This window comes from Perognathus longimembris, chromosome 1 (genome assembly GCF_023159225.1).
Source record: "Perognathus longimembris pacificus isolate PPM17 chromosome 1, ASM2315922v1, whole genome shotgun sequence".
Taxonomy (NCBI): domain Eukaryota; kingdom Metazoa; phylum Chordata; class Mammalia; order Rodentia; family Heteromyidae; genus Perognathus; species Perognathus longimembris.
This window is the reverse complement of record NC_063161.1, coordinates 151707827-151734526: the sequence shown is the minus strand read 5'-3', so window position 1 is coordinate 151734526 and position 26700 is coordinate 151707827. Positions and strand designations below refer to the sequence as shown.

The following is a 26700-nucleotide window of genomic DNA, read 5'->3' as shown; positions in this document are numbered from 1 at the left end:
CCCATGACACCCCCCCCCCCAATCCCATTTGGTCATCAGGAGCTGGTACACTCTGGTTGTTACAGAGTAGAAGTCTCCTCGCACACGTATGAATGTGTGTGTGTGTGTGTGTGTGTGTGTGCCTTCTGCCCAGTTAAATGATGTGAGCACGAGTAGATACGTGAATGCTCTGGGGACAGCGCGGCATCGGTTGTGCACAATGTATAGATAGGGCTGTCTATGGAGTCCACCTCTGAAGATGGGATGACCAGGGCTCCCCCTTGCACCAGAGGGCGGGAGGGGCGTTGGAGGGGGAGCGAGAGTGAGCGCCCTACGGCCGGCCGGCCGTGAGCCGCCAGTGGCTTTGTATCTGGGCACGTCTCTTGAGTCTGCCCGCGGCTCTGGAGTTTCCGTGTGTCTCTGTGTCTGTGTGTGCATGTCTCTGGGTCTCTGCCTTGTGTGAGGCTCGCCCTGCCGTCCTTGGCGGGGAGGGGATTGGTCACGCATGAGTCATCTTGAAGGAGCGGGGCTCCAGCGGCAGGGCGGCCGCCGCCACAGCTGGAGGGGGGGGAGGACGAGGGGGAGGAAGGGTGGGGGGGGGAGGACGAAGGGGAGGAGGAGGAGGGGAGAGGGAGGAGGAGGAGGAGGAGGAGGAGGAGGAGGAGGAGGAGGAGGAGGAGGAGGAGGAGGAGGAGGAGGAGGAGGAGGAGGAGGAGGAGGAGGAGGAGGAGGGGAAGGGGGAGGGGGAGGAGGCGGGGGCCTCCAAGTTTGTCGGGACCTTCTTCCGAGGCAGCGGCGCCGGCAGCCAGCGAGGCCAGAGCTGCTGCGCGCGGGCCGGGGGCCGGGGCTGGGGCCGGGCCCAGGGCCGCGGGGCCGGAGCCTCAGTGTTCGTCCTCCGGTTCTTGCTGCAGCCTGTGTTCCCCCCCGCGCCCGGGGTCCCCCTCGGCGCGGCCCTCGGCACGGCGATCCCACTGGTTCCACCACTCCCGGGCCCATGTACTGGAAGCATGAGAACGCCGCCCCGGCGCTGCCCGAAGGCTGCCGGCTGCCGGCCGAGGGCGGCCCCGCCACCGACCAGGTGAGCGAGCGAGCAAGCCAGGGGGGGTGAGCAGGCCGGGACTAAGGAGCCTCCCCGCAGAGCCCGGGACCTCAGCCGGGCCCGGCCGGCGGCGGGCGGCCGGCGGGGAGAAGGGGGGGGGGGGTGCGGGTGTGTTCTGTAAGTGTGTGCTCGAGCGAGCGCACGGGCGCAAATGGGGAGGGGGTCGCGGAAAGCGGGAAGACATTATGCAAATGTTGGAGGAATTTCTCAAAAAGCGATTTAGCAAAGACACAGGCGAATCAAGAGGAGGCGAGGCTGGTATTGTCCGTCTGAATAGGCGCTGATAGCGTCGAAGCGCCGGGGGTTGCACGGGCGCAAAGCTGAGAATCGCGACGCGGGGCCGGTCCCGGGCGCGCCGACGGGCTGGAGGCTGCCTCCTTCCTCCTCTTGGATGCCTCTCTTTTTCTCCTGGGGGGCCCACGTTTCCCCCTCCCTCCTCCGATCTCGCCCCCTTTGGCTCCGGGTTTTCCGGGAACTGGCCCTTGGAAAGCGCCTAAATCCGTGTCAATCCGGTGGCTTCGGTTCCGCAGCGCGCGTCGGCCGATGCTCCCCGCGCTCCGGGGTTTTTGTGTTTGTATTTTTTTTTTTAATTTTCCTCCTCCACCACCACTATCACCACCACCACCACCACCCATCTCCTTTTTATTTTCTTTCTTTCTCTCTTTTCTCCTTTTTGCATTTTGTGCGGAGAGGAGGAGAAGGGAGCGAGGAAAGAAGGGGAGGGGGTGGGTGGAGAGAGAGAGGAAAAATTCGATTTTTAATTACTACCATTAAAAAATCAAATTTGCAATTCTTTGGGCGGCCTGATGGATCTCACTGATTGACAGTTGGAATTGACACTCTGGCTACCTCTTATCTTGGGCATTCACGACAATTTCTAATTGCAGGTAGTTTGTGTGTGTGCGCGTGTTTTTCCCCCCCTCAGAGGCTTGGATTGCAAGGGAACTAAGCGATTACTTCAAGAGCCACGGGTTAAGTGCAGGGAGAGGGGGAGAGAGAGGGAAAAAATCCAATCCAAATTCAAATTGCTTCATTAGAGAGACACCGCTTTTGTGGGGAAGGGCTTTAAATGCCCACTACAAAGTTAGGACTCATTGTTCGGTGCCGGGTTTATATAACAGGCGCGGGGAGGCGCTGGGCTCAGGCAGCGCGTAGCCAGTTCGGCAGCCGCCACCGCCTGCACTCCCTCCCCCCCTCCCCCAGGTGATGGCCCAGCCTGGGTCCGGCTGCAAAGCGACCACCCGCTGCCTGGAAGGGACCGCGCCGCCAGCCATGGTGAGTCCGCTCGGCTCTGCCTACGGCCCTCCGCGCCCCAGCAGCTCCACCCCGGGCACCTGGCCCAGCTTTTCCGGCCACGAACCAAACCCCGTTGCCCCCAGGCGCTGGGGGATTCTTGCTGGCGGGCGCCGCCCCTCTCGGAAGCTCGATTTTCTGGCCTAGGAGAGATGGCCTTGCACCGCTCCCGGCACCTAAGTTGCGCGTGTTAAAAGTTGCAGCCCGTCCCTTCGTCTCCACTGGATCCTTCCATTCTTGTCCTTCGGCTAAGGGCGCGGCAATGCAGGCAGATTTCGTTGTTAGTGGATGCGCAGGAGAGGCAGATTTAGTAGCCCAGGCAGAAGCCACCGTTGGGCGCTCGGCTCAGGGCTCTGCTTTTCCTCTCCCACCCCCCCACCCCCCACTGCAGGCTCAGTCGGACGCCGAGGCCCTGGCGGGCTCTCTGGACAAGGACGAAGGTCGGGCCTCCCCGTGTACGCCCAGCACGCCGTCTGTCTGCTCGCCGCCCTCTGCTGCCTCCTCCGTGCCGTCTGCGGGCAAGAACATCTGCTCCAGTTGTGGCCTCGAGATCCTAGACCGGTATCTGCTCAAGGTGAGTTAGGGTCCGCGTTTACCTGCGGGGCGGTGGGTGGGGGCTGTAGTCCAGAGGACCCCAAGGAAGCCGCACGCGTGCCAGTCTCACCTGTTAACCCGACTGCCAGGCTTTGGGCAAGCACTAAAGCCTTTCTGTGTCCTGGGTCACCCGACTAGAAAATGGCAAGGATGTGTTTGTTCCCCGCCCCCCCCCCACCCTCTCAGTATTACAGAAGAAAAATAGGGGAGTCGGAGCGTCAGCCTCTGTCTACAAATGAGGATGGGGGCCCGGCCTGAAAGAGGCCCCGTGCTTAGCCGACAACCGCCCCCCCTCTCCCCGCCCCCCCTCCCCAGGTCAACAACCTCATCTGGCACGTGCGGTGCCTCGAGTGCTCCGTGTGTCGCACGTCGCTGAGGCAGCAGAACAGCTGCTATATCAAGAACAAGGAAATCTTCTGCAAGATGGACTACTTCAGGTAGGCTGCGGCCGCTGGGACCGCAGAGCGGCGGCCCACCAGGCCCGGGGCGCGGCCCCTAGAGCGCTCCGTCGGCGGGCGCGTGTGGTCTGGGATTCGGAGCGCACGCCCAGCGCACCGGCCCAGCCTGCCGCCGCCGCCGCCGCCATCGCCGGCCCTCGGCGTCGCCAACCCCAAGGCTCCAGGCTGCGTGTCGGCACCTGCGCGGGCTCCCTCCGCCGGGCGGTCTGCCTGAGGTTCTCCCCGCCCGCCGAACTGTGGTCGCGTTTCTTCTGGCTGCGTCTCGGGGGTTGCCGGAGTCTCAGGCTCCACTGCCGATCTGGAGCGCGCCGTGGTGGAGCTCCGACGTCCCCAACACTGGCCCGACCGGTTGGGATCCCAGCTGCCAGCTGGCTGCATCTCCAGTGCGCTCGGCCCTGGTTCTAACTCTACCTGGACTCTCCAGTCTTGCCAAGGCCCTTTCCCCGGAGGGGACCCGAAGCTGGACCCCGGGACTCTGTGCTGTGGCTCTCTGCTCTGGGTTCAGATCTGCTCCGGCCCACCCGTACCAACACCGCGTCAGGCTCAGATCCTAGCCCATAGCCAAGCGCCTGCACCTAAGCCCAACCTGGGCTCCCTGCCTTGTTCATGTCCTGATCGCGTTTCTCGAGTCTAGGATCCTTGCCTTGCTCCCACCCGTCCCTGCTCCGCCACCGCGTCCCGCCGTGGCTTCGTTGTCTACGGGGTTTCTTTAGGCTTTGGCTTTGCGCAGCTGGGTGGAGGCGGCCACCGTAGCGCAGGGTGCCGAGGAGGACGAGTTCTGGGCGGACGGACACGCTTCACTGTGCGGGCCGCTCGCCCTCCAGCGAGTGCAGCCTCCGGGGCCGCCGCCTCCACCTCTCCGGCACGCGCCTCGCTTCCAGCCACGCTGCGGGGGCCCTGACCTGGTCATGGGGGTCTAGGTCATTGCAGTGTCAGGGGCCGTCTGCCAGCTTCCAGCGGGAAGCAAGAGCCGGGCCTATGCAGTCAGAGGAAAATAGATTGAAATTGTTTCTTGGAAGGGATGTTTGTTCCCAAATACTTTTTTCAGGAAGTGGAGAAAGCTACTCTCTCAATCTAACTCCCTTCCCAACCCACTTACATCCCTCCCTTCAAGGCTTCAGTCTTCCAGAGGAAGACACCCCCCCCCCCCCGCCGCCCCGCCAAGAGCTTCTGAGGGCCAGGGAATGGGGTAAACAGTGATGCTACCCCCATACCTTGCCCCCACAATTGAGCCTCTAGAGTTGGGAGCATTTGTGGCTAAGGTTCTCCGAGGAAATCATGAGAAGCGTGGTTGAAGAGGTGCATTCTTTCTTTATGTGATGGACATGGGGTGTATTGTGGTGGGGTACTTTACCTTGGCCTAGGACTTTGTATGCAAGAAGTGCTTGTTTATATTGCCTGGCATCTCTTCAGGGGTGCTGGGGGAATAGATCAATGGGCAGGGCAGGGGTGTGTGGATAGTGGGGCGTGTTGCTTCATGGATAAACATTGGTCTTTGGGTTCATGTGTAGATAGTGTGGGTCTGGATGTCAATGTTGAGACTTTGTGTGATTGTGGGTATGTACAAAGTTGTCAGGATTGTATCTGGACTAGGACTTGGAGCTGAGATGATGAGGAGGGAGGGTAGAAGAGTTCTGAAGTTGGTCCTCACCTCTATCTTCTTTGAGAGGACATTCCTGCTCCTGGAGGCCCTCCACTCAGGCACCAAGGGACGAAGGGTGTGATGTGAATATGTACTTGTGGTTGTGGACTACTCTGTGTGTGTGTGTGTGTGTGTGTGTGTGTGTATAGGAGATTATGACTATGTCATGTGTAACCAGAGCGTGATGTCTCCTCCCACTGTCCCATATGACTGTTGGTTTGGCACAAGGGGAAAATGGACGTTTACAGTCACTGTCTTAGCTGCCTCCTTGCTTGGGCCTGACTCTGGTTGGGAGGTGGGCAGCTAGCTGCTTGGGGGTTCCTTGGATTCATCAAGTACCAAACAGCTTAGTGACACCAGATGAATGATAACTAGGACCTCCCTTGTAGAATAAGATTGGGAAGGATTCCTCTCCAGGCTCTTCTGGTGACAATAGATTTGGCAGACTTACCTCTAGCTCTGATATCTTCCCTTCTTCTCTAACCCCAGCAGATGCTCACACTGGACTGAGCATCCTTGGATAATGCCCTTTACCAGACCTTGAAGGACTGAACTAGTCCAAACTAAGATCTTGATTCCATCATTCACGGCCTGCAGTAATTCCCCATTCCACCATTCTGGAATAGAGTGTCACACATAGAGGGTCACATGTGCAGCCATCATAAGGAGATGCATGAGGAGACAGTTCTTCCAAACCAGTGACCTTGGCCAAGTCACTGCACCTCTCAGCGCTGACTTCTTTCTTTCCAAAATTGTCTCCCTTTGATGACAAAGGAAGCCAACAAGGCAGGGAAGTCTCTGCAAAGGCATCCTAAATGGCTGTGGCTGCTTATGCATGCCTCCATTACCACCATTGTGATGACCCTTGGAGAGCAGACACAGCCTGTGATGGCATTTTCTCAGGTAGCTTAAGGGACAACACCTGCTGTAGGGAAGGGCCTGGGCCAATTCCGAGCTGCAGGATCTAAGCACTAGTCCTTTCTCACTGACGAGAGACTAAACCAGTTTTCAAGTTAAGAAAAACAAAGGGAATAAAAGTTCATATTCCCCAGGATGGGTGTAGACTTGTGGGGTGTTTTTTTTTTTTTCCTGATAATTTTTCCCACTGCAAGGTTTTTCTCCAGGCATAACCCATCTCTGATAGCCTCACCTGTGACCAACCACAAAAAGGGAAAGAAAAGGCTGACAGAGCACCAGGCAAGGACTATTGTCTGCACTGGGCGGCAGCATAGGCTGCTGAGGAAGCTCTTCCTGGAGAACACTGAATGAAGGGATAGAAGAGGCCAAGTTCCTCTCCAGGAGCTGGGGCTCAGGAAGGGATTCCATGCTGAGATGCCCTAAGCCTCTGTTTCCTGAACCTGGATCATGGGGTCAGGTGGGATGTGGACTGGAGGGCTCTGCCCAAAGAGGAGACAAGATTTTCTAACAGAGTGGGAGAAAGAGCATAGCCAAGGCTCCAGTAGGACAGGCACTTTGGACTCCCATAGACCTCTAACCTTTGACATTTATCCCGAAGGAAGAGACTCTCCTCAGTTCTGCACCCTCTCTTGCCCTTTCTTGACACCATGTTGTAGTTTCTCCTTTAGCCTTCATTGGCTGAGCCAGTGTTGGCAGTTCTGAAGTTAGAAACTAGGAAGGAATTCTAAGTTCACTAGCTTGTAGAGCACGGATTCGTTTGGGGGAGATTCAACAGCTCCTGGCTCACTGTTGTTGATGCGTTGATCTTCCAGTGTCTGTGTATTCTTGGCCATGACTCTGAATTTCTCTGCCTCAGTTTCTCCAGTTCACTCTCCAAACAGGAACCTCACTGGCTCTTGTGGATTCAACTTGATTCCTACCTCTCCTCATTCTTGGAGAGTCCTGACAGGGAAAAGAAATATGACCTACAGGGAAATAGGATAGGGTTTTAAATTTCTTTCTTTTGTTAAGACCAGACCTTTTTTTCCCTTTCTGACTCTTGTAAGAAGTGAAGAAAATTCTGAGGGTGAGGGGAGGAATTTTGCTCCTTTCTGAAGCATTCACATTTTCATGGCCATCACCAACCATAACCCAGGGCAATTTCCCATAGCCAACTCCCACCTACCAACCAGCAGCTACTGCCATACAACTAGAACATGGCCTATGGTCCCTTCAGCCACCTGGAGCATCATGTCCATTGCATAGTTGGGGATCCTCAGGTCCTGAGAGAGTGGAAAGTGTCCAGGTCACACTATGATTTACAGCGTGGGTGGAAGAAGGGGTGTGGGAGGAGAGGGGATAGGAGTAAGGCAAACCACCATCAGAATATACAGTTATTTTCTACTCCCAGGAACTATGCTAGCTCCCTACCTGCTGCATCTTGTATCTCCTTTAATCCTTGAGCCCACCCTTGAGTAGGCATGATACTCACATTCCCATGTTATAAGAGGGGGAACTGAAGCCCAAGGAGTGAGGACACATAGTAAGTTGGTAAAGCCCAAATCAGCTCTGTGAACACTGAATCCCACCATTCTTACTCCTAAACACCACAGACTTTTCTTTTTTAGGCAAGATATGCCAATTGCATGGCAAAGGCAGGGCCTACTTGCTGGCCATAAGGTTCCCAGTCTGCTTGGCTGCACATTGGCAGAACAGTAGGGCAGAAATGACCTCTTAAGGGGCCTAAGACTTTGCCAAGACCAGTTCACCCTGGTCTCTAGCTCTCTTTTCTGAGAATGGGAGTAGGGAATAAAGGGTTAACTGCCTCCCCCTGGTGTTTGTGGGGTGGGAGTTCTTAGAATGCCACTTCTGGCTGTGATTCCCCATTGCTTGGCTCACAACACTTAAGGCAAGCTCCCAGGCTTCTCTGGCCTTCTACAGAGTCCAAGCTCTGTCCCTGGGCTCCGGCCTCCTCCTCCAGAGTGAGGGTCCCAGGAGAGGCTAGGAGCCTGGAAGCAGGCCCCCCGCTGAAGTGCAGAGGGGCCCAGCAGTGGCCAGCTGTTGGGGGACAGATGTTGGGGGAGAAAACAAGAGGGGAGCTGGGAAAGGAGGGGCCTCAGACCTCCAAGGAGTGCAAGCGGGTATTTTTAACCTCTTAATTGCTGGTTTCTTCCTCTCTCTCTCTCTCTCTCTCTCTCTCTCTCTCTCTCTCTCTCTCTCTCTCTCTCTCTCCCTCCTTCTTTGTTTCTTTCCTTCCTCTCCCTCTCCCGCCTCATCTCCTAAGGGCCTTTCTAGAAGTGAAGGAGCCCAGAGCATAGGAAGGAGTCTCTACTTCATCTCAAGGAACTTCTCTGAGGCCATCTACCCAGTGAACACCTTGAATCCAAAATAAACAAACTCCAGTTTGCCTTTCAAACTCTTGGCTCGCTGGCTTTGATGGCATTCCCTCCTTGACCTCCTGCTTCACATGCACAAAGATGCAGCTTAATAAACGGGAAAAGGAACTCCAGTGGGCTTAATCTTCCATGTTTGTTAATCCAACAAATAATTACGGAGCATCTATTAAGTATCTGGGAATAATAGGTCTGGAAAGCCAGCCTGACCTGGTTAAGGGTAGATTACCCTAAGTATCCGGATCTCATAGAGCGCTTGGTGATGCTAAATGCCCAAGGTACTCCTTTCAACAGTTGCTAGCTATCCATTACTCCTTTGCTAAACGCAGCATGCCGGGACCTAGAAGGGACATACAAGGCCCAGACTCACATCAAGGCTAGGGTAGAAGTAATCACCCCCCTCAGCCTCTTTGGCCTTCCCCTCACTGCTCCTGAACACTCCTTTCTTGAAGTTTCGTTGTCTCTGCCCACGGATGCCGATTTCGCTGCTTCCGGAATCCAGCGATCGTTGGAACCTTGCCGCGAGGCTGGGGAGGACTCAGTTTGTCTGAGCCCGGATCCCTGCTCTTGCTCTTCATTTGTGCGCGCTGAACTCTGTCCTGGGCTTCGGGAACACAACGTGGGAATGGCCCGTAAACCCCAATAGAATGCCACCCCGTCTCTGTTCCAGTATTTCAGAGCGAGGTGGGCGATTTTGTCATGGCAAATGCGGGGAATCGATCTGAGTTCTCTGGGGAACAACTTTTAGCATTTTGGGGTGTTAGTCCGGGCTCTCTTTTCGGTTGCCCTAATTAAAATCCAACATGGAGAGGGTGGCGCGTGGAGGTTGAGAACGTAATTGGTAATTACTTGCCTTGGAGCCAAGGCAGGGGGCGAGAGGACTTACCTGTGTAGGCACAGGACAGGCTCGGCTGTCAGTAGACAAGAAGACCAAGGTTGGGGGGGGGGACACCCCACAGGGGTTCAGTCGCCGGGAATCCCACCCAGCCAAGCTTGAGGATCGGGACCCCACATTCTGGTTCAGCGAACCGCCATGCGCTGCGCCACGGGCGGCCTCTCCAGGCCAGGACCCCCCTCGCTCTGGCTCTCATGTTTCCTGCCTCCTAGAGCTGGCTGCTCCCAGAACCCCGGGCTGGGAGTGAGAATCCCAGACAGTCAAGCTTCCTGTCCATCCTCTTGGGATGGCAGCTCTACCTCCAGTCCGCGGATTCTAGGTCCTTTTTGCATCTCAGAGGGGCTCTAACCCTCTGGCCTCGCCACCCTGTGTGTTCTCCAGAAAATCACTCGTCATCGCTAAAGCTCTAGCTCCAAATGTGAAAAAAGAAACAAACAAACAAAAAAAAAACACACACACAAAAAACGGGTGCCACAAAACCAAAGGGGAGGGGGCAATAAAGGCATTGCACTCCTCTAGCTCTCGGCCCACAATTGGGCTGTGTGTGTGACTGGCTGGTCTCCTAACAAAGCACAAAAGATGGGAAGTCAGGCTCCCTCAGAGTCTAGAAAGTGCTCTCTAATGGAGTTGCATCAGGGTTTGGCCCCAGGCAGAAGTTGGCTGGAATAGGTGGATAAAGCTGTTTCATCTCCACTTTACTGGGGGCATAGAGACCAACTAGGCTGTCAAATCTTCTCTGCTTAGCAATTAAACCTGCAACATGCAGCACTGCTTAAGCATACCTAGAGGCAGGCCAGGGTCCCATGAATGGTATCACTTATGGGAAAAAGATGAGTACATGTGTAAGCTGAAGATGACCTGACTTACAGCACTCCCACACTCAGTACAACCCAACGCTTCCAACATTGTTCATGGCTAGAATTTGTCAAAGCAGGATATGCTGTGATCTGGGCATTTTTGCTGGGTGGGCTGTATTCTACAGCCACACCACAGGTACTTTGGGAAAGCTCCTCAGTTGAAAGACTGCCAACCCCACGGGGGTGAAGGCATGAATCACTTTGGTATGGCCACCATGTTTCCAAGAGTGCCTGGGGTAGAAGGAGAGAGCCAAGGAACCAGACATTTAAAAACCAGTGTAATCAAGGTTAAGATTAAGACCCTTGGAAAGGATAAGTCCAGGGAAGGACTGTAAAGGCCTAGGGGTGAGAAAGTACTTCTGAGGGGGCCATGAAGACCTAGGAGTGACCTTCCTTTGTGGCTCACTGGCACTTACACTGGGCTATGGCGTGGGAGAGCTTGAAGAAGATTAGAAAGGCGGTGGGCCTGATGAGGATGTGGTCTGTTGGGTTTTATAAACCTCAAGCATCTTGGACCAGATTCGGAGGGCAGAGTGGAGCCACCAAAGCAGGGCAGGGTCAGAATTCCATATGGATGCTGGGAAGTTCACTGTAAGCCCTTGTGGAGGGCGTGTTGGCAGGGCAAGACTGGACAGTGGGAGGCCTAGGCAGAAACTGGCAGTGAGTGGTTCCCCTTAGGAACCTGGCATAGCAGGGTACCATTGAAGATGGCAAGGGGGAAATGGATTCCAGAGGTATTTAGGACACAGAACCCAGAGAGCCTGAGGATTGGCTGGATGTGGGGTTTTGAAGAGCAGGGAATGTATAATTTAGATTTCCATGCTGGAGGGCTGCATGAGTGGTGGCCGCATTCTCTGGAACAGAGTGTTCACCAGGGGACACTGAGACTGAGAAGGAGGAAAATGGCAGGTGAGTCAGCTACTTAAAGGACAAAACTTCCCAGTGCTTGACATAGCACAGGATAAACCAAAAAGGGGCTCCTAGTCTGATAATCTGGCAGCTGCGCTTAAAAGAGCCCCTTCCTCCAAAAAAAAAAAAAAAATCAAGGAGGGAGAAGAGGAAGAGGGAGAAGTAAGGAAGGTGTGGGGGGCCAGGAAACATATAATCTGGGCGCTCTGTGTGTGTGTGTGTGTGTGTGTGTGTGTGTGTGTGTGTGTGTGTGTGTGTGTACCAGTACTGTGGCTTTAACTCAGGGTCTGGAAGCTGTCCTTTTGCTTTTCCCCTTCAGGCTGGTGTTCTACCACTTGAGCCCCACCTCCACTACTTGTTCTTTGCCTGTTAATTGGAGATAAGAAATCCACAAGGACTTTCCTGCCCAGGCTGGCTTTGAATCATGGTGCTCAGAACTCAGCTTCCTGCATGGTTAGGATTATAGGTGTGAACAACCAGTCCAGTGGCCTGGGCCTTTTTAATTTTTAACCTTTATTCTTTTAAAAATTGTTATAGGCTACGGGTCTGGGACTTGAGATTTTTGGAAGGCTGCAAATCACTACACAGCTAATTGTTGTGGTCACTTAGGACAGCTCAGGGCAAGGAAAACGAGAATTTGTAGGAGTTAAACTATTTGCTCAGGGTCACGGCGTCAGCCTTTGTCTATTCTTTCAAGAAACTGGGCTTCCGCACCACTGGGGCTGCAGCTTACTCATCTCCAGAGTCAGATTGGCTATGGCTCCTGTCCTCATGAGCTGTGCCTCCACGTTCAACCCACTCAGCATCTCAGATCCTCACTTTCCTCCCCTGCAAGACCGAGGTTAATGTGGATAATCAGTAATAAAATACTCAAAATCTTGAGCAAGTGGTGCTAAAAAACTTGCCTATTTGTACCACCACATTTTCCTAACACTCAGGATGCATGTGTGTACATGCATGCATGCACACATACACACACGTGTGAGTCTGTACTGTCACTTGAACTCAGGGCCTGGGCGCTTTCCTTCCCAGGCTGTATCTGAACCCTGGTCCTCAGATCTTGGCCTCCTGAGTAGCTTGGATTAGGAGCATCAGCCACTGGCTAAGATGTGTTTTAATGAACAAATTAACGCAATACACGAACATAGTAGACAGTGTGGGAAACTTAGAAAAGTCCCAGGAAGAAAATAAAACTTGCCCACCAGCTCATCTTCTATGTGGGACTTGACTTATAATAGATAAGGAATAAGTGAAGTAAGCCAAGTGGAGGTATGAATGCAAGAGCAAGAACTCGTGAACGAAGTCCTGGGGAAGGGTTAGTCCTCGGCTCAGTGAGCTCCTGGGGGGTGGGGTGGGAGGATAAAGAGGGAGGGAGGGAGGGAAGGAGGGGATGTCCTAAGCTTTGCGCTCTTTGCCCTGGCTCCGTGTCCTACAGCCGATTTGGGACCAAGTGCGCCCGCTGTGGCAGACAGATCTACGCCAGCGACTGGGTGCGGCGGGCGCGCGGCAACGCCTACCACCTAGCCTGCTTCGCCTGTTTCTCGTGCAAGCGCCAGCTGTCCACCGGCGAGGAGTTCGGCCTGGTTGAGGAGAAGGTGCTGTGCCGCATCCACTACGACACCATGATCGAAAACCTCAAGAGGGCCGCTGAGAATGGTATCCATCCCGCCCCCCAGCCACCACCCTAACACCCCAGATAGACAGTCCCCAGGATCGCACCTGCCTTGGGGGTGGAGCTGCGCACAGAGCATGCGCTTTGGCCCCATGGTTCTCTTGGGGGAAGGGGGGGTCCTCACTGCCCGTCCCCCTCCCCACCATGGTGTTAAACTTTACCTGTAAAAAAAGAAAAGATAATGACCCTCACACCACCCCAGTATCTCCAGGCTATTCCACCTAATAAAAGCTCTCTTTGGATTTGGTGGGGGTCATCGTCCTCCAGCTAGGGCCAGTCCTAGAGACACTATGTAGCTTCTGTTCTCTACCTGTTCCCATCCTCGTCCTGGCAATACAAAGCCAGAGGCTTGCAGATAGGAGGTTCATCCTAGGCCGGGGGTCTCTTAATACAAGGTTTAAGGAACGGGTCTCTGAGTTTGGAGACCCAAGTTGAGCATACAGTGCTTGTCATATAAGAAGTTTCCTTTCCTCTCTGGGTCTCAGTTCTTCATCGGTGCAAGATAGGTGTTGAACTAGAGTGAACTCCTAAATCTCTGAGTGGGATACTATGATTTCTCAATCTATATAGGTCCAGGGACAGGGGCTGGCCAGGTCTCCCAGGCATGCAGAGGGCTGAGTCACAGGGAAGGAGGCTAGTGAAGGGAAAGGAAAATGCTTTTCACAGTTTCTCTTGTCAGGGTGTGTAGATGCGGCTCACTTCATCGTAACATGATCTATTTTATGTCGTTTTTACTATAATGCTAGAAAGAAACTCCCCATTTTGCAGACTAGGAAAGAGGCATGAAGCTTGCCTATTATATTATATACTAGTAGGTTTGTCTGATTCCAAAGTCTATTATAAGGTGCTATAGGACTTCATCCCCACGCCCCATAGCAAGTCCTTATAAAGCCAGAAGAATGCCCAGATGTGGCTGTCTCAACGAGTTTCATTTTTCCATTCAAATAGAACAGATGCATTTTCCTATGGAGCATCAATATAACAAAGTGTCTACCTCAATCCTTGTGTCCCCCTGCTCCCTCTTTTTAGGTGGATCTCAATTTCTAGGCCCCAACCTAAGAACCACTCGGGAACCATTAGAGTGTTCTTGCTTGTGGCCGTCTTGCCAGGCTCAGGGCTAAGTGGAGAGCAAGTGAATGAACCTGGGGTGAAATGAAGTTCTCCGTAGTGGTACACAGGTCTTCAGTGGAAATGAGATGGAAACCCAGGAATCAGAGCTTCCTCCATATCATGGTTCATCAGTAGCCATGGGTTCCTTCCACACCTGGGCCACCCAGGATCATTCTTCAGTTACTTTGCCTGAAATGCCCTGACCTGACTCGTACTATGTGTGTGTGGGGGGGGGGGGGGAGACTCATCTCCCTTACTGCATAGCCCCAGTGTTGGTTACTGTTTTGCTTTTTAAGCAACAACAACAACAACACACACACACATGCGCACATGAGTCCATCATAGAAAAATTAGAAAAGATGGTTTAAAACAAGAAGAAAAATAAAGATTGCTTCAATGCCACTTCCTTTTATGCTTTATTGTTTATCTTTCCAGTTCTATGAATGCACATTGGAATGTTTGATGAATTTTCTTTGAGCATAGTTTTTTCCCCTAATTAAACGTTGTGATAACTTTTGAGCAGTAGTGATAGTTCCCCCCTTTCTTTGTGCCTATTGGAATTTTCTGGACCATGCATTACCCTCATATTCGGTAAAATGAAGTGTTAAAAATAAAATAGGAATAGACAGTAGTTTGCAATCAGATACCGAACATAGAGCCCAGTTAATAAAATTAGACCTTGGAGAAGTTAGGTGACAAATAATTGTTTTAAAGGCCTCAAAAGTTACAGAAATGCAAAATTAAAGAGTGACCATGGTCACACTCCTTGGAAGTGCATCACTGTTAATTTCTCGGTGTGCTTCTTAATCCAGCTCTTACAAATCTTTCCAGTCTTTACAAAATCGAGGTCACAGTTCTTAAATCTGCTTGCCTCCGATCCCCGCCAGCCTTTGTTTCCCAGTTTTGCTAGGAGGGAGCCCAGTTTAGATCTTTTTAGGGTCAGCCAGTTTTCAGAACCTGGTGGGAAGGTTTGGGGCAGGGGCTTTCTTTGCCCTGTGCCTCAGTTTCCTCTTACGTGAAATGGGGACACTGCCACATCCCAGGGCTGTGAGACAGAAGTCCTTTCCTCAAAGACTGAGCTCGGGACCTAGGGCCCCGGGACCCCCACTCCCAGCCACCTCCGCTCCTGACCCTTCCAGGGACAAGCTCCCCCCACCCCCGTCCTTTCCAGGCTGCCATTAGAAGAGATGGGGACGCGTGGTCAGCCGCTTCTGTCGCCCCCAGGGAATGGCCTCACGCTGGAGGGGGCAGTGCCCTCGGAACAGGACAGTCAACCCAAGCCGGCCAAGCGCGCCCGGACGTCCTTCACCGCCGAGCAGCTGCAGGTACTCAGGGCAAGAAGCCTCAAGCGAGCAGCGCGTGCGGGCGGGTGTGGGCGTGGCCTGGTAATGGGCGTGGCAACTCCGGGCTTCTGGCCCCGCCCCTTCTGCCTGGACGGGTCGGTGGCGGGGAGGGAGCTGGGCTGCCTGGGGTGTGGCCTCGGGTCCCGAGCCTCTGATTGGACCGGAGGGGTGGGGCCCCGCCTTGGCGACCTCCGCGTGTCCGGGTGCCTCACGGGCCTCCTCCGGCTCCCCGCAGGTGATGCAGGCGCAATTCGCGCAGGACAACAACCCCGACGCGCAAACGCTGCAGAAGCTGGCGGACATGACGGGCCTCAGCCGCAGGGTCATCCAGGTGGGGCCCGGGTGGGCGGGGGGGGGTGTCTTTAGGCCGTGGGCGGGGCCTAAGGGGCGGGAGGGGGCGGGGAAAGCGCGGGCGGCGGCGCCGAGGGTCGGGGTGCACGCGGCCTGAGTTCCGCCCGAGGTGCGTCCCACTCTTCTCCACGAAGGCTGACGCTGCCGAGGCTGTCGTTCCAGGTGTGGTTTCAAAACTGCCGGGCGCGTCATAAAAAGCACACACCGCAGCATCCGGTGCCGCCCTCGGGGGCGCCCCCAACCCGCCTCCCCTCAGCCCTGTCAGACGACATCCACTACTCCCCGTTCAGCAGCCCCGAGCGGGCGCGCATGGTCACCCTGCACGGCTACATTGAGAGTAAGTGACCGCCACCTGGGGGCGGGGCCCGCGGGGGTCCAGGCGTGGGAGGGGGGCTTGCGGGGCCTCGTGGGCGCAGGTGTAAGCAGCGGAAGTCACTCCGACCCGGGGTGTTATTCCCCCCTCCCCCCCCCCCCCCCGCGATCCTTAAGTGGGGGCGGGGCTCTTGGTAGAGCGAAGCAAAGCATCATTCCCCCAAATGCTTTTCAAGCACCCACTGGGTGTCAAAGCCCAGGGAGTTTAGGAAGAAAGGAAGATGGAAGGATGAAGTTCCTGCTTTGTGGAGCTTGCGTTCTGGAGGGTAAGACTAGCAAGCAACAATGACCAGAGAGATGAGCCTGTGGTTTTCGTTGCCATGACTTTTATGGGAAAGGTGCAGGTTAGGACCGTCTAAGGGGACGTGCCTCTGTGCACACTGAGACTGGGAGGAGGAGGAGGCACGTAGACTGGGTCAACTCAATGTGGGCCGGCCCTGGCCACAGAGCATCTTAGCACGTGTGCATTTGGAGGCCAATGTGGTGGCCAGATCTTACTCAGGGCTGTGAGGTCATGAGCAAATCACCTAACCTTCTCGGACTTCAGTTTTCTCATCTGTAAACTGGGATATGGATAATGCCTCTCAATGGGTTTCAAGAACTGATGTGTGCATTCAGTAAAGATATTTTTGATTGCCTCTCGTGTACTTAGCACTGCCACACGACAGTGAACACACTCCTGGGATTCACATTGCAGAAGCAATGGCTAGTGGATGGAGGAAAATGACCACAGGGCATGGTTATATGATTTTGGAGTAGGGATGTGAAAGTTTGAAGGAATAGCCTCTTGGATTTCTAAGGGATGAAAATCAGTGAACCTGTTGCTTAAGAAGGCACTTGCCACAGACTTTCTTCCTCTTTCTTCCCCTCATGGCTGGGCACCATCAGGATAGCTGAAGGAGTAGCCATCACACACACACACACACACACACACACACACACACACACACACACTTCCTTCTCTAGCTTCCAGTAAAAGAAGAAAAGAAGTCAAACTGCTACTTTTGGAACACTTGTTATGAATGTATCAGGCACTATACAAACTGTGCCTCTAACCATCACAGATCACTATGAAGAAAACAAGGGCTCACTATAGTGACCAAGAGCCCACCATAAGTTAGTGGAAGCAAGTACTCTTTTTTTTGGCCAGTTCTGGGCCTTGGACTCAGGGCCTGAGCACTGTCCCTGGCTTCTTTTTGCTCAAGGCTAGCACTGCCACTTGAGCCACAGCACCACTTCTGGCCCTTTTTTGTATATGTGGTGCTGGGGAATTGAACCCAGTGCTTCATGTATAAGAGGCAAGCACTCTTGCCACTAGGCCATATCCCCAGCCGCAAGTACTCTTTTTATCATTGAATGTCGACTTTGGTTATTAAGACTGTCAGGCTTCAAATCCCACCTCTGCCACTTACTTTCCAGCTGGATGCTATTAGGTGAGATTCTTAGTGTCTCTGAATGTCAGATCCCTCAGAGTAAAATCAAGGACAGCAAGAGGACATACCTGAAAGCTGTATTGTAAATGTCACGTGAGAAAACATACGTAGAGCCCTCTACATTTAGTAAGTACTAAATGCTCACTGCCCTTAGGATGGTAACAGTGAGGTTGGTTGGCAGAACCAGGTGGATGGAATTCTGTCAGCTAGAACCATATCTCTGTATTGGTTCATTTCTGAATCATTTGCTAAGCAGTAGGGGCACTTTTATTTCCAATTACTTATGCTCATTATGCACAGAGCATAGTAACTATTTGTTATAGGTGTCAAAGACACAGAAGCCATCTAAGTTGAAGGGATCTGGGCTGCCAGTTCATACTTGGTGTGAAGTCAGCAATGAATCTAGATCCTTCTCTTGGAAATGAGGTCAAGAGTCTCCACACACTCCATTGATCAAGTTTAGATTTGTCTTTGATGCCTGAAGAAGGTGCTGGAGTACCATTTTCTCTTTTTCTAGAGATGGAAGAGATGGAACCCAGATGAATGTGCTAGGGGTGTCTAGACCTGTTGCTTCTTGCTACATGATGGAAAGTCATCCTATATGTTTGCTTTCTGGCCTACAAAAGGCCTAGCATCTTGCATTTTCTGAAGCGTTAAAGCTGGAAGCTGATGACCTTGTTAGAAGCAGATTGGAGGGAGGGATGAACTTGTGCATTGCAGTTAACTAAAGTCACATGGTCCTGCTTCTCAGGGCCTTACAGCTTAGAATCTGATAAAATCTTTGGAACCTGACTCAAGATAATGGGCAGATTCACGGTTATTTGAGTAATTTGAGGCTGTTCATGAATTTCCTGATCATTCAGGGAGTTAAGAACTCCTGATTGAGTATAATTGCTTTATTCAGAGGAAAGAAGTATGGCTCAGAAAGGAACAATGACTTGTCCCAAGTTACATATCAATTGTAAATCTCTACAGGGGGTTCTTTCTGTGACTAAAGAAGGTGAAGTCTAGAGAAGACACAAAGGACTTCATCACTGTAGTGGTAGATCGGCTACAGTATGAGAGATTTGGGCAATCACAAAGGTGGACTTGGCTTGAGTTTTAGATACTGGAATGCTGTAGAATTTCATTCATCAGATATTTAAAGAATATCTGCTAGGTGCCAGATACCCACAGAATCTGCTTTCTAGAAACTAGGAAGCAAAAATTCCTGCCCTCACAGAGCTTGCTTGCATTCTAGTTGGCAAAGACAGGTAATGTCCAGTAAGCAATAGAAAATAGAGTCCTAATCAGATGGTTGGGGCTGAGGAAGAAAATGAAAGCCACAGAAGAGGACAGGGGACAAGAAGGATGGTTGTTGGCATTAGATCATAGTTATAGATAGAATAGTGACATCCAAGAATAGGGTTCTCTAGGAGGCCTTGGTAAACCATCTTTGATGATACCTTGGGGCTAAGAATGGAAAGGTGGGGATCTGCACAGGTGAGGCACACCCATTCTTCTAGGAAGTGCTCAGTACATAGGCATGTAGGAGTAATTGCTTATTGGTGAGCTAGACAGTTAAACCTAACAATTCAATTAACTAATTATTTATTTTTGTGCCAGTACTGGGACTTGAACTCAGGGCCTGGGTGCTGTCCTTTAGCTTTTTTCTTCCAGGCGAATGCTCTACTACTTGAGCCACAGTTCCACTTTCAGCTTTGTGGTGGTTAGTTGGAGATAAGAACCTCACAAACTTTCCTGCCTGGGCTGGCTTCAAACCTAGATCCTTAGATCTCAGCCTCTTGAGAAGTTAGGATTGTGGGCCTGAGCTGCTGCTGCCCAGCTGTAATCACAGCATTTTATAAAACCCTTCACGCACAGCCTTGTAACCAAACCGATTGAAATCTTTCCCAGGGTCACCTAGGTGGTAAGTGGCAGAGATGGAACTGGTCTCAGGGATCTAGCCTGCAGAGCATGGGGCAGGTGAGATCCTGCATGGAACCTGGGGATGGGCTCCAAGGCATCCTCTCATCCACAGGTCAGGTACAGTGCGGGCAGGTGCACTGCCGGCTGCCTTACACCGCACCCCCTGTCCACCTCAAAGCCGATATGGATGGGCCACTCTCCAGCCGGGGTGAGAAGGTAAATGGAGGCTGGTTGGGTATGGTGTGGGTCTCAGCTTTCCTGTCAAGAACGGGTTTCTGGAAACACTCCCCACTGTTGGATAAGCACCCTGGCACTGTGTGACAGACCACTCAGGCCCCTGTGGCAGTCCCCTAAGTAGCTGCTGTAGTAGTCTGTGTGTATCATTGCCCTGAAGGCCTCTTTGCAGCCCTTCCTCTGGCCCCCTGCAGTTTGGTCTTCTCTTTTTTGGATTTATGAATTTAGTCACACTTTGAATTTCCACGGAGAGTTTTTGTTTCACACCGGCCTGTATTACATTATCTCACTAGCATCTCCTCTTCCTAGGTTTCATTCCTGTCTGTTGGGAACTGAATAGCCAGAGGGAGGGGCCAAGGGAGAGCAGACTAGCCTGTGACCATGGTCAACTAGTAGACCTCCTCTGTGGAACTGGAGCTCTGGTTGTTCCAGGCATTACTGAGTAGCCTCAGGGATGCTTAGACACAGACCAGCCCAATGACTTAGAAGCTTGCTTTTAAGCACTTGTTTAATTTTATCTAGAGCACAGATGAACGTAGATGACACTACGCTAGGTGAAACCTGGAAGGAGTTAAAGTTCCACCTCCCTCTCAGTTCCAAGACCTATTATTGTTAGCCTTGGAAAACCATTGCTGTAGGTCCAAGATACTCTAGGTCAGAGCCTGGATAAGAACGTGAACATTTATTCATTTACTTACTTACCCAGACAGGAGCAGAGAGTTAAGTAAAGCCTGGCTACTGCCCTGGAGGAGTCCAATAGTTACAACCTAGAGTAGTCGAACTGTGATGGGGATGCCTGGGCTATGGGGAGTGGTGAGGGTGAAAGAGAGATATAGAGAAGACCTCTGCAGGATGGTAGCACAGGCCCAGGTCTGAAAAGTTCAATCAGGGTTCAAGGCAGAAGCCATCTCACTTTTAGGGAACCCCTGAGCCATTAGATGTCACTGGCATGCAGGTATACAGGCTTGACAGTCAAAAGAGTGAGAAATAAGGCCAGGCCAAGGGTCTGGACTTTATTCTGTGTCAGTGGGAATGAGGTGGGGCTAGCATGCCCTGTAGGCAGTATCCTTGTGGTGGTCCTCAGAGAGAGGGAAGATGAGTGGGAGGATGAACTTGGACCTGATGGTCCAGGAGAGAGGGTCAGCTCTTGAGATCTGGAAGGATCCTCTACTCACCTCCAGTCCAGCACATTTTAGTCTCATTATGTCTCAGCATCACCTGGGCAGCTTAGAAAGGTAGAAGGCAGAAGGTGTGATCAGCAGATCTAGGGTGGGGTGCAGGAATCTGCACAGGTAATGTCCAGTCCTGTGGTTCAGATAGTGAGGAATGGGCCTATGGGATGTTTTGTCTGCCTCTGCCTCCCAATTAGGCATGTAATATGTGCTGAGCTTCCTCTGTGGTGGACACCATAGGGGAATATCTGAAGTACCCAGGTCAACTCAGGCTACCAGGACAGATATTTACATGTGAATGGTAGAACTTAGCAGGATAATCACAGGGCATGTGAGCTCCTCTCTGTCAGGACCCCTCTGAGACTGTCACATTCCCAGTAAGACCTGCTGTTTATTGAGCTTCTTCTCGGTTCTAAGTCAGCACCTTATACAGATCACCTGCTTGATACCTCCCTGCTAACTCTGGGTGCAGATATTGCTATTCCCATCACAAAGCCAGAGAAACCAAGGTTCAGAGAAATGATACAATTTGTCCAGAGATGTGGTAGAATGTTTTGGACTGTGAGATCTGTGGAGGTTTGTAATCATTTCCATTCATGTAGTGCTTTAGAGTTCATATGGTGCTCTCTGACCTCAGTCTTCACCACCTCTCTGAAAGGGGGATTATGATGCCATGGGGGTTCAGACAATGCAATAGCTTGTCCTGGCCCACACTGAGCATGAGCAGAGTTGACCTTGATTTGTGGACTGCCTGTCTTGGAGCTGCCTCTTTTCCATGGGAGAGCAACTAGGTCTAATAAGACCTGGGATTGAGACTGCAGAAAGGAGGGAACTGTTACCTGTCCTCAAGCTTGTGGTTTAGAGCTGGATGTAGGCAGTTGCACTGCAGGGTGATGGGACAGCTACAGTGGCCTTGGAGGACCTAGAAGAAGGTCCCCTATTCTACTACAGGAGAGAGGCAAGAGGATGAGAAAGACCTTCCATGCAGTGAGAACACCATGTACAAATGCACAGAAACACAGGGGAGCCTGAGTTGGATGGGTCACAGGATATATAACATGGCTGGGGCCTGAGGAGGTAGGGAAGCTGACAGGATGAGAAGGGGCAAGAGGCACTTAATTAAAGGTCTGGTCCTTCATGTGAGTCGTTTGAACATTGTTTCAGGGAAGTGTATGGGGCTGACCTCAGTGCTTTGCTCAGTTAGGCTTGTGGTTATGTCTGGGTCAGCTTGAAAGGTGAAGTAGGCTGGGAACTGGCAACTCTGACTCTGGCTTTCTGGTCCCTAGCTTGTGTCCCTAGCTTTGTACCCAGAAGCTCTGCATTACAATATGTCGTCCTCCTTCATGCCCAAATGCCCTATCATCAGTCCTTCCTTCTCACTCCCACACCCAAAGATTTTTCTCTTCCACATCTGGTCAACCCTATGGGTCATGGAGTGTGTGTGCTGAGCAAACAGTGTAGAATACGGTGGGCCTTCTCCCAAGTCTCTCTGGCCTGAGTCAGCCTGTGGGGAGGAGACTCAGTGTCCCCCTGTGGCTGGTGTCTGAATCTCCTCATCTAGAACAGCTGGCCTGGTTGGACAGCAAGGCCATGAACATTCTCAGGGATAGCTTCTTACTCCGCAGCAGCAGCATTGGGTCACACATGCCTGTCTGTTTCCATATATATATATATATATATATATATATATATATATATATATATATATATTTTTTTTTTTTTTTCCCCTGACCGTGTACTCTGATCTCACAACTTCAGTACTTGGAAAGTTCTGCAAAGTGAAGGCCAAGTTCTCATTGACCAGATGGAGAGATTGAGGCCCACAGAAGGGAAAGATCTGACCAGGATCCATTCTTCTAAATGAGCTTCTGTTAATAAGAGCACAAAGCTCAGTGCTCCATAGGCCAAGGGAAGCTGTACCCAGGGTGGGAAGTGGGTGAGGAAAGCACTATATACTTAGGAATCACGAGATCATGAGTCCCACACCTGCCACCTTTCTCCACCCAAGAGCACAATTAGTTTCTTCGAATTTCAGCTTCTGTATTTGAAAAATGGGGATAATAATAGATCCCACCACATAGGGTTGCTGCACAGACTAAATGCAATGATAAGTGTCAAGTCTTGGTGCAGTGTCTGGTACCCAGGGCTCTGTAGATGTTGGTGACTGTTGTCATAACAGTGGTCCTCCTCTATCCATGGAGATGTGTTCCAAGACACCCCAGTGGATGACAGATTGTGTGTGTGTGTGTGTGTGTGTGTGCACCATACACACTAGGTTTTTTTTATACACCCATACTTATGATAAAGGTTAATTTATCAACTAGGCAGATAAGAGATTGCTAACAACAATAATGAAATAGGATAATCACAATATACAGTAAATTATATGAATGTGATCTCTCTCTTGAGAGAGCCAAGACAAATATGAATATTTGGGGGCTGCAGTCGGCCACAGACAACTGAACCCGTGGATTATGGGGATGCTATTGAGCTACTTTGGCGATCATCATCATTGCTTTCCTCTTCCAACTCCTTATGGTATCTGATTCTCACCAACAAAACCAAACCAAACCATTCCTGATCAGGCAATGTATTGGCCACGTGGCTACTAGATATCTTTGGACCACTTGGATCCACATTTTACTGTGACCAGCCAGCCAATCAATAATTGTGAGCTGAGCATCAGGTACTGGTTGTATGGACAAGAGTGAGGTGTCAGTCAGGTGCTTTACGCAGAAGATGGAAAGGGAAAGGAGAAGAGTGTCTGCCCACCCAGCGCTGTATGTGGACACCTAACTGGTTGGCCTCTTCCTAGCTGTGTGATCATGGACCCACTAATTGTCACTTCCCTGAGGCCCAGTCCTCTTCCCCGTCTTGTGAAGTAGATACCTTGGTGGGACTTCTTCCTGAGGTTGGGGTGTGGCTTCAATGAACTAACACACGGATGGTGCAGGGCAAAGTGCCCAGTAGACCTTTACAGACCACCTTGTTCTGAGCAGTTTTGCCATCCATGTTTACTGATGAGGAAAGAGGCTCTGAGAGGCGAAGTGAGTTTCCCAAGGTCCTGTAGCAAGTTAGCTAGAAGCTCAGCTTTAAATCCTGATCTAGGTCCTGAGTCCGTCCTCACTCTGCAAGCCTCTGAGGTTCCCCTGTGATGCCTGGGTGGGGGCAGGCCCTCCCCCCCCCACTCAGCCACATCCCACACTCTCCTCTTGCAGGTCATCCTTTTTCAGTACTAATGCTGCCGGCATTTTCGCATCTGTCCACGGACACCCCACAGCTGCCCCTCAGCCGCTGAGATCCAGCGTCCAAGCCACGGCCAGGGATCCATCACCTGTGCACCCACCCCCACCCGCCATCCTGCCTGCCTGTGGCCAGCTCGGTCCCCCCAGGCCTGGCCTCACCCTCTCCTGCTGAGAAACAGAACCTGCCAGGAGCACCACAGCGTCCTCCCCTTGGAAGACAGAGCTCCCTGAAATGTGGAATCAGGATGGAAACAACAGCCTATTCTTTTTTTCCCTCCATTGGAACAGAAGTCATCTTCAACTTCAGCTGATTACAATAGCAAAGGGCAAACTGAATCATGTGACGCCGACGGCCTCCTCATTTACAGGTTTTCTTCCCCCACTCCTCCCATCTTGGCCTTTATTTACTACTTCCTTGGAACCATCTCTGAATTATGAATAGCCAACCACCCCCAATGTTATCCACTCTGTTGCTTTTGTCTGGAAAACTCTACAGTGTTTGTGGGATGTCCCCAAAGGAAAGCTATGTTCTAATTTTATCATTTCCATCTGTCTGGTTATGTCAAGTTAATTCAGAAAGAGAAGAGACACTGACCAACCCTGAGAGGCCCAACAGGGCAGAGATGGAGGCCTGCCCAGACCGACAGACAGAGAGACAGGCAGGGGTGGGGACAAAGAACCCTGCTGGTTTCGAGATGAGGAGGCGGACAGGCTGGGTAGACTCTGTTTCATGGAGAGGAAAGAAAAAACTTAATTTTCACTTACTTTTTCAGGCATATTTGCAGAAATTGTGGCAGAAGTGGCATTTAATCTGTGCAATGACACTGCTGAATGTTTGGGAAGGTCGGAGTGGGGACTCACTGATTACTTGTTCCTTCTGGATAGGGGGTGACATTGCGAAGCTCCTAAGAGGGGAAGACCACTCCTGGAGAGCCAGGGAAGTGAGCTGAGTGAAATGGCAGCCAGAATAGTGATTCTGATCCATCTCTTAGGAGAGAGTGTCTCCCATGAGTGTGCCAAGCCCGGGATTCCAGCTGGCACCTCTGTGCTTCCCCACCAACTCTGCCCAGAGCCAGCCCCACCCCCTTCTGAGAACAGAGGCCAGACATAGCTCACGCCCACCCCAGCCTACTGCAACTCTCTCACCCCAAACAAAGGGCTTGGACTATACAAGATCATGATTTATGTTTTTGGGATGCCCATTTGTCCCAAGCATATCCTGTATTTCTAGAACTACGTGGTGACCTGATTGATGCATTTGCCACCACAGGATGCATATAAGCCATGTTATAGCCCAATTCCTCCTTCCTGCTTTTGGAAGGAGGCTCTAAAAGAGGGGATGCAAGTTCATCATGCATATGCAGTGGCAGTCCCTGGTTTCACCCATGGCAGACATTGCTAATCAACTGCAACGTTCTTTCTCACTGAGTCTGGATAAGATGTCAGATCTTACATGTTGGAAGTTGGCCCTTCAATGAGAATCTCTATGCTATTTTCTCTAGGAACTGGAGGAGAGGTAGACATGAGTGTGGCCCAAGAAGGGAACCTGTGTCTTCTCCCTTTCAAAGATGTCACAGCTGACTGAGGATGAAGAGAAAGCACCACTCAGAATGCTGTGAGTGCAGTTCAGTTCAGGATGCAGCCAGTACCCTGTAGTGAGCACTGACATTAACTGGAGCAACCTGGGCCTGATCACTGGGCTTGGGAAGCTCAAATCTTTCCTTAGATGTTTGCTCCTAACGATCAAAGCCCCAATTGCAACTATGTGGTGAGTGGCCAACTGAGTCCTACCCAGGGTCATCCAGTACCCACTCTGACTTGAGCCTCTCTCCAGGGCTTATTCCTTGCGTGGATCACATGGTCGTAGCATGTTGCAGTTCAAACGTCTCCACTACCCTGTTAAGGATAGCCTGGGAATGTACAGGCCATCATGACTATTTATTTAAATACAAAACAAAAGGGAAACACACACACACACACACACACACACACACGGAAAAATTGTAAGCACTTTTTTTTTGTAAAACCAGTGTCTGTTTTGTTACATACCTTTCATGTCGTGCTTTGTAAATGTCTTATTTGTGTAATAAATAAAGTTAATGCAAGTAGAAGTGCTGGCACTTGAATCAGGAACACGCTGGGATTCCATTTCTTTCCTGCTCTCTGGTTAAGGGACTGGTTCCCAGGTTTCCAGAACATCTGGGCTGCTGGACAGTGAATTTCTGGAAAGTTGGTACCATGTCCCAGCTAGTAAAATGTGCACTGTAAAGGTATAATGCCTCTCTAGGTACCACTTCTCCTCTATGTTTTAGCCTTTGTAGGTAGTCAAGGTGGTTAAATCAAGCTGGTTACTGTCTTCCATTCTGTCCCTTGAACACCAGCTCTGACACCACCAGCTCTCTATTGGATCCTGTTCTGGCTTTGCAGACTCAGAGGAGGGTCCAAGACTGACCTTGCCCTAAAGAAATCTGGTCAATTCTGTAAACAGACATCCTTCCAGCCACCTGTGGGGATGAGAGAATGCATTTGGACTGGATCGTATCTGAGAATAGGTAGGAAAGAGGAAGGTGTTGATGGGAGGCCAAAGAGGGAGGGACACATAGGCCTGTGTGGGTGATGGGGAAGAATTAAATAAGGTGAAGTTAAGGCACCGTAGGATGAGAGATAAAGTATCAAGTTTTTGCACCAGGCCTCATAGTGCCTCTGCCAGGTTCCAGAGCACCACGTACTCTGGAGAATGGAAAAGTGCACCTTTCTAGCAGTTACCCTGCTCAGGATTTGGAAAGCAGAGCAGCCTTGTCAGATAGGGAGTCTCCTAGCCTCTTGTAGCCCTGGACTTGCTTA

At 51.7% G+C, this 26700-nt stretch overlaps 1 protein-coding gene across 3 annotated transcripts; it reads left to right on the top strand.

Annotated features, from left to right (window-relative positions):
- The first annotated feature begins 771 nt into the window (after nucleotides 1-771).
- On the top strand, nucleotides 772-25980 carry Lhx6 (LIM homeobox 6). Of its 3 annotated transcripts, XM_048341247.1 has the most exons (10): nucleotides 772-1057; nucleotides 2282-2353; nucleotides 2763-2945; nucleotides 3281-3402; nucleotides 12452-12672; nucleotides 15023-15123; nucleotides 15377-15472; nucleotides 15655-15829; nucleotides 19318-19421; nucleotides 23830-25980. In XM_048341247.1, the coding sequence occupies exons 1-10, from the start codon at nucleotides 974-976 to the stop codon at nucleotides 23848-23850; spliced, it is 1179 nt and encodes a 392-aa protein (XP_048197204.1). In that variant the 5' UTR covers nucleotides 772-973; the 3' UTR covers nucleotides 23851-25980. The 3 variants fall into 3 exon arrangements, with proteins under 3 accessions (XP_048197204.1, XP_048197220.1, XP_048197210.1); XM_048341263.1 differs by lacking the exon at nucleotides 2282-2353 and having other exon boundaries at nucleotides 779-1057; XM_048341253.1 differs by lacking the exon at nucleotides 19318-19421 and having other exon boundaries at nucleotides 779-1057.
- Nucleotides 25981-26700: the final 720 nt, after the last annotated feature.